At 39.0% G+C, this 18,203-nt stretch overlaps 1 protein-coding gene across 2 annotated transcripts in view; it reads right to left on the bottom strand.

The window, feature by feature from the left end:
* Positions 1 to 17,873, bottom strand: part of TBC1D19 (TBC1 domain family member 19) — a 50,127-nt gene extending 32,254 nt beyond the window's left edge. For both annotated transcript variants that reach the window (XM_065837775.2, XM_065837776.2), the window contains exons 1-4: positions 17,687 to 17,873; positions 8,165 to 8,237; positions 7,345 to 7,390; positions 5,506 to 5,581 (exon numbers count right to left, since the gene is read on the bottom strand). In XM_065837775.2, coding sequence (XP_065693847.1) covers positions 5,506 to 5,581; positions 7,345 to 7,390; positions 8,165 to 8,237; positions 17,687 to 17,785 — 294 coding nt within the window. In that variant the 5' untranslated portion in view covers positions 17,786 to 17,873. The remainder of the gene's footprint in view (positions 1 to 5,505; positions 5,582 to 7,344; positions 7,391 to 8,164; positions 8,238 to 17,686) is intronic.
* Positions 17,874 to 18,203: the final 330 nt, after the last annotated feature.

Below are 18,203 nucleotides of genomic sequence, written 5' to 3'. Positions count from 1 at the left end.
GGAGGGTAGCACTGTACATAGCAGAGGGGCTGGAGTGCATAGAGCTGGCGACGGTAAAGTTGAGAGCCTCTGGGTAAGGATTAAGGGTCAGACAAATAAAGCAGATGTCATCATGGGTGTCTACTACAGGCCACCCAGCCAGGATGACAACACTGATGAGTTATGCTTTAACAAACTAAGCGAAGCCTCCAAATTATCTGCCCTTGTCCTTATGGGGGACTTCAACTTGCCAGATATCAACTGGGAGTATCAGACAGCTGGCACGAACGGGTCCAGAAGATTCCTAAAGCATCTGGAAGATAAATTCTTGGTGCAGGTGCTAAGGGAACTGAGCAGAAAATGTGCCTTCCTAGACACATTCCTAGATTTAATTGTCACTAACAGAGAGGGTATTGTGGGAGAAGTGGTGACTGGTGGCTTCCTTGGCCACAGCGACCATGAAGCAGTCAGGTTCAAGATCTTTGCTAATGAGAGGAAAACTACCAGCTAGACCTTAACACAAGATATGAGGAGAGCAGACTTGAGGCTGCTCAGAGAAGTACTTAGTAATACTGATTCCCTGGGAAAAAGCTTTTGAAGGCATTGCAGTCCACCAGTGTTGGTCATCTTTTAATACCACTACTAAAAGCACAAGACCAGGCAATTCCAAAATGCCAAAAATCTAGCAGGTGAGGCAAAAAGCCAGCTTGGTTGAGAAGGGGTCTTCTTGAAATACAGTGAAAAAATAAATTACATGGTCAGTGGAAGCATGTCAGGCAACATGGGAGGACTACAGAGATGCTGCTTGCCATTGTAGGGAGGAAATTTGTGCTGCCAAAGCTCAATTAGAATTGAAGCTGGCCAGTACTGTGAAGGACAATAAAAAAGTCTTCTTCAACTATATTAATGGCAAAAGAGAAACTAGAAGTAACATTGGGCCATTACTTGATAAGCACGGTCACCTTATTAACAGGAACATAGACAAAGCTGAGACATTTACTGCTTTCTTCACATCAGTACTCAATACCGATGATGCACTTAGGGTGCCCATAACCCTGGGCTGGAAAACTGTGGCTGCAAGAGCGATAAACTCCCAACCAATCTGGAACTTGTATGGGATTTGCTACTCCAGCTAGATCCCTACAAGACGATGTGGTCTGATGGGATTCATCCAAGGGTGCTTAAAGAGCTGGCTGACATCATAACAAGACCACTCTCTGTGATTTTTCAACACTTTTGGGAAATTGGAGAGGTCCCATAAGACTGGAAGCTGACAAATGCTGTCCCAGTCTACAAGAAGGGCAACAGGGATGACCCCGGCAACTACAGCCTCACTTCTGTGCCTGGCAAAATCATGGAGAATATTGTTCTGGGAGGGTTCTGCAGGGATCCATCTTAGGGCCAGTGCTCTTCAATGTCTTTATAAATGACTTAGACTCAGGACTTGAGGGATTGCTTAGTAAGTTTGCTGATGACACAAAATTGAGAGAAGCTGTCGACACTCTGGAGGGCAGAGAGGCCCTGCAGAGGGATCTGGACAAATTGGAGAACTGGGAAATCACCAACCACATGAAGTTTAACAAGGGCAAGTGCCAGATTTGGCACCTGGGACATGGTCACCCTGGCTGTACATATAGACTGAGGGATGAGATGCTGGAAAGCAGCTCTGCGGAGAGGGACCTGGGGATTCTGGTCAACGGCCAGTTGAACATGAGCCAACAGTGTGTCCTGGCAGCCAAGAGGGCCAACTGTGTTCTGGGTGTATCAAGCACAGCATTGCCAGCTGGGCGAGGGAGGTGATTGTCCCTCTCTGCTCTGCACTGGTGCAGCCTCACCTGGAGCACTGAGTGCAGTTCTGGGTGCCACAAGATAAAAAAGATATTAAGCTACTGGAGAGTGTCCAGAAGAGGGCTACAAAGTTGGTGAAGGGTTTGGAAAGGAAGTGGTATGAGGAGCATCTGAAGCCACTTGGTTTGTTCAGCCTGAAGAAGAGGAGACTGACAGGAGACCTCATTGTGGTCTACAGCTTCCTCACAAGGGGAGGAGAAGGGGCAGGCATTGAACTCTTCTCTTCAGTGACAAGTGACAGAACCTGAGGGAATAGCAGGAAGATGTGCCGGGGAGGTTTAGGCTGGACATTAGGAAAAGGCTTTTCACCCAGAGTGTGGTGGAGCACTGGAACAGGCTCCCCAGGGAGGTGTCACAGCTCCAAACCTGACAGTGTTCAAGAAGAGACTGGACAACACCCTCAGACACACGGTGTGAACTATGGGGTTGTCATATGCAGGGACAGGATCTGGACTCAATGATTCTTGTGGGTGGGTCCCTTCCAACTCAGGACATTCTATGAGTCTAAGGTTCTGTGATTGCTATGGTTACAATGATAACCTTCAGTAAAACAGTTTAGACTAAGGAAGGCAGCAGTGCAATTTGCAAACAATTCCAAACATGACTATTACATATCAGATTTATCTTATCCTGTAGCAAAGTAATTTATAAACTTTCACTGCAGTTAAATGAAACAGGGTGGACAAATAAACTAAAGAGAAATATGTCACAAATGCATAAACTAGCCAGGATTTGTTACATTTTTTTCCACAAGAATGAATCCTAAAATTCTTTCTTCTACAAGACTAGACGGAAATGTGATTCTTTCAGAGGGTACCTAATAAAACCTACTCTGTGGATACAATTCAAGGTATCTGAACACAGATTTCATTTGGTACATTTTCTCGAATCAAAACCTGCATGCTCATGAACTTTTCACTTGGTCTCTGATATGAGGCATAACTTAATTTAGGATACAAGAAGCCAAATCAATACACAATCTAAAAGATACTGAATATCCCCTACCACAACTTCTGTAACAAGAAACAGAAACTTTTTCAGGAATAACAAAAATGTTACCAAATTTCTTTTGACTTTAATACTTTTCAGAGAAAATATGGTTTTTCTTTATCAACTATTCAAGCACTCATGTCTATCTTCTCAAAGAGATTTATAAACTAGGAAAGGTGAACTGACTATTGTTTCAAGCAGATCATTAGCAGTCACAGCATTAGAATATGCCATATTGTCATTTCAATTTTTTCAAAGTCCACCAGTCTGTTTCAAGAAAGAAAACAAATAATCTAGCTGGTTTTTGTCTTTTATGGATTATTTAAATCTTCTGGGAGAAATTAGGGTATGGATAGGGACATCTCTGTGTAGAAAGTTCCTAGTACCCACACTCCTATTTAAATCAACTGCAACATTATTCATATTTTAAATTGCACTGGGGCATGCTCTAGTTTGTAACTATAAACCCACAGGTCAGAGTGCTTTTTTTGATTGTGTGTCTGTACAGCATGTGCAACATGGAGAATCTGGTCTTGGCTGGGTGAAAAAACCTACCAGAATATCAATAACAAATGTAACAATGTATTTCAAGGTAAGTTTTTAATCAGGTGTGTTGTTTATGTATGGACTTTCTTCAAATTGCAAGATCTGAAAATGAGCAAAGAGGAACACAGGAAAATTTAAGTACTGGGAGGAAGGATTTGCTTTAGTAAAGCTCCACTTCAGCAAGATCGTCACAGATTTGACTAGAAGCATAGAGGTAAAGACTCTAATGAAAAAAGGGACAAAGAGGTTAAAAACAACAACAACAACAACAACAAAACAGTTACGGTCTTCTATATTCCCAGAAATCTGAAGTACAGCCCACCAGGGAACAATTTATCTTTTCAGGTCTCTGTGTTTTTAGACAACCAGTTGATGCTACTCAGGAAGAACACACTGAATCATGATTAAGATTTCCTAAAGTAACAGATCGAATTCTCATTTTTGTGAATCACTCCAGTACTCAGGTTTTAAGAATTGCCCAACCTTCAGAAGGGTATACTGTATCACAAAAGATCACCCAGAGTTATGTTTCTGACTGCACAAATTTCAGATGAACCTATCATTTTTTTCATTGGAGACCAATTCAGAGGTAATGGAAAGAAGATCAAGCAAAAATAAGCATTATTAACTCAAACAACATGGGTCCTCCAGACCCAGCAGAGTTTGTCAGTCTCCTTGAAGATGGCTGGTTAATGTTGCCTTGCTCTGGAAACCATCAGAGTGATGGTGTTTCTGTTCCCAAGTAACCATTACGTGTGACGGATCCGGCTTTCCTGGAGATGGCTGAGCACCTGCCTGCCCATGGGAAGTAGTGAATTAATTCCTAATTTGCTTTGCTAGCATGTGTAGCTTTTGCTTTACCTATTAAACTGTCTTTATTTGGTTTTATCAAAAATTTTCTCTTTTGCCCTTCCAATTCTCTCCCCCATTCCGCTGCAGGGGACTGAGCAAGCGGCTGAGCTGCCTATCAGGGTTAACCCACCCCAGAGGACATGGATGCCTAATACTCTTCAAAACAGGGCTATGAAATTTTGAAACTAGCAAAAATAGGGCTTCTCCTACTCATTCCTAAACTATTAGAAAAACAGTCCTTCCCATATAGAGCTAAAAATATTGCTTACCCTAAGTATGGTAAACACTTCTATAAAATAATAATCAATGAAACTGGTTTAAGACAAACACACACACAGATACATCTCTGTGGGTTTTGCATTAGTAAACTGATGAGTGATTATTTTCAGGCAGTAAATTGTGGCATTATATTTCACACCACAGAAGAAAAATTGTTTAATACAATCTTTGTCTCCAAATGCTAAAGATTCAAACTCAGGACGGGAAGATAAGCTTTACTGGAATAAGCAACAATATGATTTAAAAAGTAACACAATTTGTCAAACACCTTGTAAAAGAATACTGCAATATATTTCTAAGCACGGCTGAGATCAATACAATTTTATCCTTACCTCAGATATTTTGGTCAGATCATATTCTTCAAGCACTTTTTTTTTACCTTTTTACATAGACTATTTTATTTATTTCAAATGGCATATATTGGTGAAAAAACAAAACCAACAAATCAAAACTCTCCTTTTTCCTGACTCTAAAAATCCTCATTTAATTTTTTACAGTCCAGTTTCTCTTATTCTCCTTCAATATGCCTTAAGGTTCTTAGCTCTGTACTTCTCATCTTCCTTTCATATTTCTAAGTACTAAATATATCTCTACTTCCTGAAGATCTCACTATCTCTGCACCCTGTTGTCATTCATTGTGAAACTGCCTGGCTGTGTCTCTTCAAAATGACATTTTTGTAACTTAAGTGAAATGACCTATAGCTACACTTTTTCTTCTCTCCAACAAAATGAAGTTGTCCTCCTTGACATATTTCACATTGTCTCTATTCTAAAATATTCACCTGCCTGGTTATATCCTACTTCTTTCTTGATAGGAGAATTACTTGAGCATTTTTTGTGTGTATTTAAGATGTCACATATACAACATCATTAACAACTGCGATGCAATTACAAATTTGTGTTTTTCCTACAGTATAATATCTAGAAATTGTACAAGAACATTATACAGAGTAAATGTCAAACAGTCAAGTCAAAGATCTCACATTAGCAGTAAAATTGATAACAACCAACCTGTGCTTTCCTCATATAAGCTAATGGTTCTTTCATATGCTCAGGCGGTGCTGCAGGATGACAGGGCGAAGGAAACCTTTAAGAAAGTATTGTATGTTTTAAATGGTCAGATTTCTATTATGCTTAATTAATCCTGTCTTTGTAAACCTAAACATAACTTCTTCTATGAGAGCACTAGTAAAACCACTGTGTATGTTGATCAAAACTAAGAATAAACATAGTTTTTAGAAGTATTTCCTTCTCATCCTTTCTTATGGACATAAACAATACAAGGTATGTAAGTAACATTTCAACATGAGTTCTTCTTCTACTAAAAGTAATAGTCTCTAATAATTTCACATATTTGTAAAATAAAATCAAATAATTCTACGAACAAATCAGAAATTTTAAAAGTGTATCCTCCTCTTCACATCATGTCATCTTTATGACACCCTGGAACTTTTACTATCCAGGATATTATATTTTTTTAAAATACTATATTTTTGGAGGATTTCCTTTCAAAAACCAAGTGAACATGTACATGTACAAAGCAACTAAAACTTTGTGGTATTGACCTGAGCAAAGTTGAATATCCATTCATAAACTGCATTATGCCAAAATACAAAAGCTGGAACCAAAACTAAAAAACAAAACCAAACCAAAACACTGATTTATCTTCCAGTAGTGCAGATGATTTCCAATGAGTCACTGTCAAATTCTTTATTCCATTTCATCTTAACTTTCTCAAATTCCTTTCAGGAAATCAAATTTACACAAAGCTTCTCTCATTATCATGAATTTCCTTTGGTTTAAATGTATTCAGTCAGTTTGTATCATATGATTTTGCAGAACCCTCCCCTAATTTCTTCCCATTTTTAACTGACAAGATCATTCTTTTACTTGTTGCTAATTTGTTCTGGACAACTCTGTGCCTATGTATAAAATGGAATCAACACTATCAGATTTCAGCAATGCCATTTTCTGGCTTTTCCACAATGGTCATGAAATCATGGTATTCTTAGTTAATCTCCATTTTCCAGGGCTAATTTCATTATTTTGCTGCTTATTTCTGCGAAGTCAAAGAAAATACAAGCATTAGTCTAAGAGACAGGTAAATATTTTTCCCTTGAAAGATACAATGAACATGAATCCTTACTAACAGATACATTTATAAGTATTTTTCTGAAGTACTACTAAGACACATTGTTCAAAACTGCTAACAAGCTTGTTTAAATTAGCAGAAATAGATACGCATACACATTTCTTATTATATAGTTGCATTTATGGTTACATCTGTTACAAAACTCACCTTTCCACCTTGTCAGAATGTAACAGCAATTTATGCTTCCCAGAAGTCTAATCCAAAGTTCACCGAACAATTATAAAATGGGAATTTCACAAATTTCCGTGTGTTTATAACCATATCCCAAGCATGATGAGCACTGATCTGGTAGATCTCGAGATCCAAAACCCTAAAGATTCTTTTCAGTAATTCATTTTTAAAAAGTGTGATAATGTCATAAACATCTGAAAATAACTGAAATTCATTTGCAACAACTAACTCAGCTACACAAGAATTATATTACGACTGTTGGTACCTTTGGAAGTAAAATAAGAAAGAAATTACTGAAGTAACTAAAAAACTTGGTGATATTTGTCTCACCCATTCTTTAAAATGTAGTTGAGTCACAAGGATGAAAAAGAAATAATGGCACTTCAAAAACAGAAATGAAGAAGGTACCCTTGGTATGACAGATCTTGGAGATTGATAGTAACACATCATACACCTACACATACAAATGAATCAGAATACAAATCCACTGAGTAGCATTATTAAATAAAAATACTAAATAAACTCACACATTGAGTTCACTATAAACAGCATTCTGAAGCTTCTTTTCCCAACCTGTTAAAATAAAAAAACATCCAGAAGACTACTTTAGGAATTAATACTAATGGAACATGAATCAGAGTTCGCTTTGCAGGCACTAGTTTTCTGTCCTGTCTCAATTCATGTCTACCTAGCAGACAAACAGGAAGAGATGAAGAAACCTTAATCTAATTAATATAGGAAAAACTGCAAGAAAAATTGCAAGTTGAGACCTGTTTAAAGGTTGAATATCCTTTATGACCATCTACTGTTCAACTAATTACAACATAGTTTTGATTAAATATTATATGCTATTTTTTAAAGCCATCATATTATTAAAACAGCTACAAATACTATTAGACACAGTGTTCCTGATTATTAAAAATCTTATATCACTTATAATCAAATCTTCACAATATAGTCACGTAGCCTACATCTTCCAACGGAAAGTGAAAATTTAACTAAGGGTAAAATTTTCAAAAGCACCTCTCTGAATGTTAATTTCCATTTTCAGAAGTGACTGAACTTCTGTATCATTCAGAACTTTCAAACAATTACCAATATCTAATAAAATTATAAAATCACTTTTTTGCACAGTATGTTTTTCAAAATGCTGCTGAAATCCAAGAACATTTTCCATTTTAATTTTCTTTATGTCCTTTAACAATCTCGAATCACTGAATGTCTGCTTTTGTCTACTGTCAGGGACAAGACACCAAGCTGCAGAAACTACTATTTTCATCATGTATGCCACATATATTCTTATGTAGATCTATACTATCACAAATGTATCAATGAAGTATTACAAACCTGATGTCCTCAGAAAATCCTTAATATCTTCTTTCAGTGATTCCAGTTTGATTTCTGGTTTGTGTAGGCTAACCTAATATGAGAAATGAATAATTGAATAAATAAATAAGTACCAAGCAAGCACTAAAAAGAAACTAAATTGCATATTTCAAGTTATGAAAATAGAAAAGTAGATGCTTAAGGTTACATACGAAGCAAACCACTTCCTACTAACTCGACAATGGCAATTGCAGCCAAAAAAATCAGCCCACTTTTTACCTACTCAATGTCTTTGTTTTTACATCAGTGCTAAAAGCTGTATGTGGGGAAGGAGAGAGAAGAAGGGAGATGGAGTATGCAGTGACGTGTATGCTTAATATCCTGAGCAAGTACTTAGCATAATGCTAGACTCCAGACGTTAAAGGATTGGTCATAAGTTACACAAGAAAGTAACTCAAAGCCACTCACTGTATTCTACATCAAAAGAATCAAACTGAAAATATTCCATAACTTCAGCTCTTTCAGATCAGAAATGCCATATTCAAACTGCAAATAAAAACTTTGGACCGAACATTCCCCACTGCAGCTGGGACAACCAGGTACATTCAGCCTCTTCTAATGAAATGCACTCAACACAGACAATTAGGCACCAACCAGCTTCACAACCGTACCACAATGCTACCATGCAGATGGTGCTGCAGACTTTTCAGCAACAGCAGGAGCAGCAGCTACAGCATCTCTTCTTTTATAGCTGGACCAAGAGAAGAAAAATAGACCACAAAGGTCCCCAAAGCACAGCAATGAGAAACTCAGGAGTGTCTGTGAAGTGACTTCTAATCCATATTTTTCTAAACATGAAGCGTGATGATACCCAATTAACACCAGAGGATAAAGCTAGAGGCTTAGAAAACAATAGCAGCCCCGACTGCTAACTTGAAAATAACACTGGGAGAGCTGTGTGCAACTTACTCCACTGCCATGACAGTTCAAGGCATATGTTAGAAGCATATGGCCACATCATTTGCCTAGAAATGTGAGATATCTCTTACCAAAAGCTACTCAGCAATATGCTGGAGGCATATCAGCTGCTGATTCTATTGCAGTAACTTATGTTGCAATTAAAAGTAAACGTTCATCAGCTTGTGCAGTTTGCCAGTCCTAACAGCACTGCTGACAGCACGGTATGCTTTAGGTCCATCACACGCAACTAACAAACTCCACAATTCCACCATTTACCTTACAATTTATATACAGAAAAGGGCATTTGCTGTGCTATACAGCTTGCTGGAAAAACTGGTCTAGATGAATTCACAAGGCGGAACTTTAAGGAAACCTTTCCATTTTCCTTAGTTGAAAGGAGGAACAGTCAATAATGCAGAGACTGACGGCATCAGCATTTCTGCTCTTATTTTAAGTCACCTTGCCATTACAGGTAAGGACTGCTTTTATATTTGGTTTGTGGACTGCAATAGCAAAGATATCTTAAGCATGCTTTCCAGGGAAAAAAGAAAAAAAGGATCATAAGCACAAACCATAAGGTGTGGTGAGTTGCACAACTCTCGTGTCAAATGACAAACGCATACTCTGTTTAGCACAATGGTAATAGCTGGCAAAGGTTCACCACTAAAGGCAGGGGTCCAAAGAAAAATTCTCATGGGAGTTCTTGGGCAGCTCACAAAATATGCTTTTAAGCAACAGCCTCAAGGAGTATCTTATGTAGGATTCCTTCTAAACCAACTTTGATGGAAAGCCCTATGTCCATTTTGGACTGATGTATGTCAGGCTGAGTTTAATTTTTTTCTGCTGTAAGGCACTGAATTTGTACCTTTCCTGTATGAACTTCAAATAAAGCGATAAGTGTCAAATTGGGCAAATTGTGCCTTACTGTTCCTTTGAAGTTTTTGTGCACAGTTTTGTAAATATTCAGCTTTGTCTCCTGGGTTAAATATGGCCAATTTTAATCTCAGTGTCCACAGGGTGTTTACCTGTGCGGCCCTGTACATGTTTCAAAGTCTTTTTTAGATATGCAAGAACTCCCTCACAAATACAACTTATCGACAGCTGATTAATTACAACAACAAAAAAGCAGCTTTACAATCTACTAAAAAGTTGGTTCATTGTCTTGACATTGTAGACAGTGCAAGAAGCGACAAAAGTGTGATCAGGAGAACAGTATTTTATTTCTCTACTGTTCACACATCTGTAAAATTTGTGAGCTCTTGGCTCACTGAGGAAGGTCTGACACTCATATTAATGATCCTTTTTTTTTGTGGTTTCCTGGAAATTCTGGAAATTGATACTGCATATTGCATTTGAGGTGATAAAGGCATTCAGTCTAAACAGATGACTCCCATTTTCCCTGCCAGGCCAAAAGACACAACAGAAGACTTTCTTGTAAACTGCTGTTCCCAACAGAGCCTGTTCCCCAGCTACAGAATGAAAAAAAACAGTGACTCGTTTGTATGCAGCAGGGCAGAAGACAAAAAGGAAGCAGGACAGCACTCTGGGGAAAACTTTCTCCAAGGACTATGTTAGTGCATCAGTCTCCACCAGTTACCTTCACCTCTTCACGCTATTCAGAGGTTCAGTCAGGCCAACACAGAGTCCTGGAAGGAGACAGGGATGAAAGTAGCGTATTTTAGCAAGCAGTAACAAATTATTTTAAATAAAAGTTAATGTCTACCAGTTTCTTTTCCCATATAGCTGGCACTGTGCATGTTCTTATGAATAGAGCACCAGGGCTCAGGCATTGGGTGCCCATGTTCATCTACAGTCTTGGTCACCATCTTCCAAATCAAGAAGCAACTGGCAGTTAGACATTCCTTCATAAAACAAGCTATTATCACAGCATTTCTTAGCAGCCTCTTGTTCTTCAGCTGTACAGAAGATTAAAGATAGTTTGGGACCTTTTAAAATTTTGCCAAACCTTCTGAAAGCTGTCTCAGGTACCACTAGCAATTCTTCATGTACATCTTCTTCTGGCAAGGTATCCTGCTGAGATACAGGCAGTCACCACCATAAGCGATACTCTAAATGTATCACACTTCCTGGACTTGGACGCCACAATGGAAGAAAATCCAGACACTCAATGTTGATCTGGCTCAAAGCAAGCAACAGGATAGTGCAGTGCTAGGTGGAAAAAGTTAGCAGGCATAGTAAATTGATTTGTAGAGCAACTGAACACAGCGAGAAATCTATTTGCAAATTAACATCTAAATTTGGAAATGGCATTCAGTCATGATGACTGGAACAGCACTGATCATGCAAGAGGACAAATCAGCCATCAAGGCACCACACTCAAAGAAGTACAGGAAAAAGCTAGAAGACCAGCAGCATGCTACAAAAAGGAGGCTTGACAGAACAAAGTGTTCCAGCATAACTCCTGTGTTGAATTATTTCTTTTCTCAGCAAGAATAAACATTGCAGAGAAGTGATCCAACTGTACTGAAATGTGGAACTGCATCAGGTGAGCACATATTTTTTATCCTGCTGCAAACAGTTCTGCAAATAACTTTACACAGTCTAAATATTTTTACAGGCTATCCACCATGATTTCTCTTCAAAGTCTTTTTGGTTTAGATAAGTATGTATACTCTCAAAGCATTATTACTGTTTGTTATGATTTTGCACAAGTGCACAATGTTTTCCGCTTTTATTGCTATTGTTTCTCAAATTGCAATAAAGTACATTACCCCAAATACAACCCAACTTTAGCAGAAGTAAATTAAATGAAAGCTAATAAATGTTCACATTTTCTCACATACTTTATTCTGTATAACTACATTTTAACAGGATCAAAACAACTTGTTTAAAAACCTCTTCAAGTATGATCACAACGATTTCAACATAAACACTCTCTAAACACTTAAAATCCTGCAAATATAATTGAGTGATTTCGGTTTAGCTTTATACGTTTCTATAACAGAAAGAGAAATCATTCTGAGCATAACTAAACCCATTTCAGTTAAGTGTAAAACCCTGACTACATTGACAGTTTTCCAACCCTTCTACATTTCGACGGTAATTACACGAAGGGAAAAAGTATTGTGAACTTTCTTAAACAAGTAAAAATAACCTCACAGTCAAAACAGAGAGTTTCAGTTAGCCTGATATGGGAATAAACAGTTTCAAATGTTATGTTCTCCTACAGGATACACAGGATACATTTTTAATAATATAGGTTTGATGTTTTAATACATTTTCTATGTTTTACTTGAATAAAAATTAGTGTTGCAACTAAAATAAACAAAGTAAAACGTATTGTCTCCATGAATTAAAAAAAAAAAAAGTGTAAATAAAGCTTGTGTTGTTTCTGAACTCTGCAATCTCTTCAACATATACACAGCTGCATTATATTTAAAATTCACTGTACTGTAAATGTTACTAGTGAACCAAAGTACAAGCTCTAGCAGGAGGGAACAGTAAGCCCTTTGTTAAATGCAGTGCACGAAAACGAATCATTAATTATCTATGATGACTCATGTGCCTACGTTTATTTGCTAAGTTCTATTAAATAAATGCTACATTTCACAGAAACATTCTCCTCCTCAATTTGATCTTTTACTTAAGTAAGAATCAGTATCAATTTCTTTTTTTAACTGTTGGAGAAAAATGTCATGAAAATAATATCTTCAGATATCTTGCAAGCCATTCACTCCACATAAATGATTCTATGATGTTCACACAGTCCGGCAATACCCCAGCTGCACTGCTCCTGGTGCTCCCAAAGCAAACTCCTCTTCTTCCTTGCCCCATTTGAAGTCTTGTGAAGACCTTTACCTCCCACTTTGTTTAATATTTTCTTTAAACTTTTGTGGTACTAGTCACAGGTCTGCTCAAAGAGTGACGGCAGAGCCCTCTCCTCTGGGAAATCATTCTGACCATGACATCCCCTGGCACGTCTCTCCACACCTTGTTTATACCTTCAGGTACCTCCTAAAATCTCTTCTCACTCCCAAACTTTATTGTCAGAGTGGGGAGGGATGGGGTGTCAGGACTGATTCTTACAGACAAGTTACCACTTTTAGACTAGTTTGACAGCCATTATCCTGTTTTTCTACAAGTTCTCCCTCAAGCTGTCCCACTACGGACCCACCTATAAGAAACAGAACTGAGAATGTCTACACAGAAAATAGATTGTGAGTGTTCCTTGTTCAATTTAAAACTACTGAGGCTGTTGTTTGTTTCTTTGTTTGTTGGTTAGCTAGTTCAGTGGGGTATTTTTGGTTTCGTTTGTTTGTTTGTCTGGGTTTTTTTAACTTGTTATTTGCCTCCAGCCACTAGAGGTTTCAGGCAACTCACAAGTCAGACAGATTTCCATTTGGGGTTTACAGAGGACAATAATTAAGACTGATGAGTCTTAATTGATTAATAAAGCCTGACTCCCTTCAAACATGATGAAAAACAAAGTTTCTGAATTGTCTGCAAATGAAAATGTGTTTAAAAGCAGCACTTTTTTCATGTCTCTGAACTGTTCTATTTTTTTGTTACTTTACTGAAAAAGATTTTCCCTAAACCAAAATTTTAGCAAGATTTCACAAATATATTTGTTTTCAAACCGCATTTTGTGATTGAAGATGTCACATCTCAGTTTTTCTAACCACTTCTAACTGTCACCTTAAAAACATTCACATTTCAGAAAATGAAAAATTAAGACAAAAGCAAATAAATTTGGTTACAAACTCACACAGTGAATGCTGCACCTGAGAAACTGAGATCAGATTCCTCTTCTGATACTCCAGTAACCCCAGCAGCAATTCTACCTGTTGAAAAGCTATTGTCTAATATTTTGGCTCTTTGTTATTCTTGCCTTTCAGTCACACTACAAAATACACTCAGAAGAAATTTCAGAGCAAATGACAGGCAAATTTACACTCCCTCCTGCACTAATCTCTTTGTACTAACTGCAAACACACTATCAATGTACCAAAACTCAACCTACAAAATCAACCTAAAATTTATTTTCCAAATCACCACTAACAAGTTGTCCTGGTTTTGTTAAAAACAAGTTTCTCTTTTAGTGAATTTGCCTGTCAGCTAAAGCCTTCATATTAGCTGCATTTTCCTGGAGAACCAGATACATGTTTTGGTAAACATAGCAATGAAATGCAAAGTTATTGATAAGCACGGATGCACCTCTCAGAGTATAACATCCCATTCACGTGAATACTTCATATAAAAGTGTGAAATCACGAGGATCTCATCCCTTTTCCTTATGGCTGACATTAGGAGAGGACCTTGCTGGTCGTCCCTGCGAACTGAGGCCTAGTGAGAGACTGGATCCCGCTCCGGTTGGCTGCAGAGTCTAATCCAGGACTTCGGGTGCCAGCTCTGCAGTTGCTGGGACTTTCAAGATTGGTTTTGTATATTTTGTATTATTTTCTCTATTCTTATCAGTAGCATTAGTAAAACATTTTTAATTTTTCCAGCTCTCTTCTCTCTGTCCTTCTTTCCCTCCTGATTGCCTGTCCTTAGCGGGAAGGGGGGAGAGGGAGGGGCTGAAGGTGAGGGGAGAGGGGGTTAACAACACATCTGCCACGGTTTTATTGTCACCCCGCAATCAAAACCTCAACACAAGTATATGACTCTACCTCAGTCCTCGGGACAAAAATGCAATTATCTTGGCAAGCACAGAGCTAAAGCTGTGACAGCAAATCATTTGGTGCCCATGACAAACTTATTGCAGACATTGTGCATCAGAGCCCTTGACACAAGCTCAGGACCTCAGTGACAGGCAAGAGCAGGACTGGTGTGATCAGAGCATAATCACAGGGCTACTTTATCACCTCTGGCAAATAATGTCAGGATATTGTGTTTTCCCAAAAATTCTACTTACTTGTGAAAGAAACTGTTCATCTTGAGCTTTCCTCCCCAGGTGTTAAAAGAAGAGATGAATTTACATAACAGAGTTTCTGTTAATATTTAAAATACTGTTTGTGAGACTACATGACTTCTCAAAAATTTCAGACAATATTATAATGGACCTTAAATCCATTTTGACTCTCACGTTTTCAGAGATGGCAAATATTTTTGAGGAATGAGTATCAGCAGTGTAATTTTCTACACTGTCAGATAAAGAACAATATTTACAAAGGTAAAGTATAACTGTAGTTTAAATATCCAAAACAAGAAAGTTTTATTCCAATGCACTGCCTCAAGAGATTTCTAAAAATACAGTATGTGTCCCCCAAAATAGCTTAAAATTGCCTAAAAAGGGACCACCCATAGACCAACACTGCAACCAGTGCAGACTAAGCATTGTTCAGAAGCTGACTGTTAACCAGCAGACAGAAAACCCACCACATCTTATTGATAAACTGGAGTTCAGGTGTGATGCATACCAGTAGCAAAGATTTTGTATTTGATAATGCAACTTCAGAAAGACTCCATGTCATGGGAGGGAAATCAAGCAACAACTTAATACAGAGCGTAGCAAAATTCAGAAACATTCAGAATTCTGTACAGCTGCTAAGGGATGGAGGAAGGAAAAGGAACTTGCTGACAGCAGTTCTGCAACTGCATAGTGTAGCAATAATATGCCTATACAAGCGTTACAAATAAAATAAGTCTATACTGTAATGAAGTAACAGAAACGCATGCAAGGTCAATGAAAAAATTCAATATCAAGGAGAATATATAGATTCCCGACAAATAGGGTGTACAGCTGGCCGTGTTAATCTAACCTGTAAACTCCAAAAGATGACTCCTTAGATTAAGGAATCCTCTAGTTCGTTATATAAAGACTTCCCAGTCTTTCAGATCACTACACTGACCAGAGCTCTGATTTCATCTCTATTACAAACTCTTCAAACACCTGCTCTGAGAACAGACTCGAATATTGTTGCTCTGTTTATTTTTTTTCCTCTTAGGACTTCATATGACAAGAATAATCTTCTGCTCTATATATACATTAAGTTCTTTGAGAAATCTGTAAAACAGCAGTGTTCTGCAAAACTACCACAACAGATCTGGCTGTGGTCATGACACTGTTTTATTAATTTTATAGGTTGTCTCTGTGCTTTTAGATTAAATAGGGTTTCTGCTTGCACTGATTAAATTGATATGCTACAGCATCAGGGAGGGATTTAGACATTTAACCACCCTTTTAGACATCAGACACCACCACGGAAGGCCACTGCTAAGGTCCTCAGAGTGTCCACCTCTACAAAATGCCTGTATGAAATAGCCACCCACCAGCAGCATTTAAATACCCTGCCAACTCCTGACAACACCAAGCTCCCTTGTGTTTCAAATCAAACATGCAAGGTATCAAGTGACTGCAAAATCAGGCCTCAGAGGTGATGGTCACAAAACAATGAAAGCAGAGGTGAGCACATATGTGTTTTATTATAATCAGTAGCTGTTAGAGTCCTGTTCTGAAATCCCATCACTTTCCTTACTGAGGACAAGGTCCTGAATTTGACTCTCCACGTTTCCTGTCAGGCCATCTACTTGGGATGCTGAATTCCTCAACACTTAGCAGAACACAATGCTGTATTCTTTTATAATTCCAGCCCCCTTCAAGTCATAGAATCACAGAATGGTTTGGGTTGGAAGGGACCTTAAAGATCATATAGTTCCAGCCCCTCTGCCACGCATATTTGCCTACTCACATATTTAGAGAACAACCAGTCAAAAGAAGCAAACCAGATATATATTTAAAATACCATTTAGAAACCAAACTAGCATACGTCTAAAAAGAAAGGGGGGGAAAAAGCACACAGTGAAGTCACTCGCTATGGAAAACTTTAGAGATATTCAAAGAAGAAAATTATGTTTCATTTGAAACCTAACAAGGGCAAATAATGGACATTCTATTAAAAAACAAAAACAAACAAACACCAAAACTGTACCATTTTAAGCACTGTTTGGAAAAAAAAAAAAAAAAAAAAGAAAAAGAAAAAGAAAATAAACCCCAAGATTTTATAAAACCGAATCCAAACTATTTAACTATTTCACTAACACACAATAACTGTAATAGCACCACTGCTATGTTATTACATGAAAGTTGATAAAAACCTTAATCTGAAACATTCTAAATGAAGTTCAGCTGAAATGTGAAAATCTGTTTTCGAATGCAGATAAGTTACGAAATATAAAAAAGCAACTGTCCTCCCCGCTACAAAAATGTATTTTCATTTGTGTTTTTTATTTATTTTCACTTCTTTTCACCAAATCTTCATTTTCTCAGGGGTACTCTGGAGGGGGAAAGTAATATTTAAATCTTTCCAAGTTAGAGATTAAAAGACAACGCAATTAATTTCAGGAACTATTACAAGCAGTGAGAATGCAAGAGGATCATCTTAATATTCACTGAGAAATCCTCCAGTCCCAGGGGGAGAAACTACAAATATAGCTCTAGAAACCAAGCAGACCGCCCTCCGGCCCGGTCGAGGATGGAGGACGGGAGGAAGGATGGGAAGCCCCGGGCCGCTGCCCCGCCGGAGCAGCACAGCCCGAGCCGGAAGCGGCGACCGGGAACAAAGCGGCGGGGATTGGGGGAGGGAGGCGGGCCTGCGGGCACAGCGCCAGGGCGGGGCTCACCCGGGCCTGTCGCTCCAGCTGCGAGTGGAGGCTGGAGCCCTTCAGCCGCTGCACGATCCGCGCTATGGTGAGGGAGAGCCCGCTGTCCGGGTCCAGCATTGCGGCGCCCCTGCCCGCGGGCGGGCTGCCGCACCGGGCCGCGCTCGCCGCCGCACCCCGCCCCGCTCAGCGGCGTTACCGGGCAACGGCGGCGGCGGGGCCGCTCCTCCGCTGCGGCGTCCGGCTGGAAAGCGCCGCCTCACTGAAACGTTCCCCAGCGCCCGTGGGGACCGGAGCGCGGCAGGGTGTCCTCCGCCGCCAGGTGTGGCGTAGATCCCCGCGGCTCCTCGGAACTCGGCCTTCGGTGGTGTCTCAAATCGCCGCTTCGCACCGGGCACCCGGCGGGCTTCCTGCGCCCGCCATGGGCCAGATAAGGGTCGCCTAAAGCTCTGGTGAAAGCCTCGCACGCTGCTTCTGTGTCCGACATAAACGTTTATAATGTATCATTACTAGAAAGGAAGTCAGAAATAAGCATAAG

The sequence above is a fragment of the Patagioenas fasciata genome, chromosome 4 (genome assembly GCF_037038585.1).
Source record: "Patagioenas fasciata isolate bPatFas1 chromosome 4, bPatFas1.hap1, whole genome shotgun sequence".
Taxonomy (NCBI): Eukaryota; Metazoa; Chordata; class Aves; order Columbiformes; family Columbidae; genus Patagioenas; species Patagioenas fasciata.
This window is presented reverse-complemented; position numbering and strand designations above follow the sequence as displayed.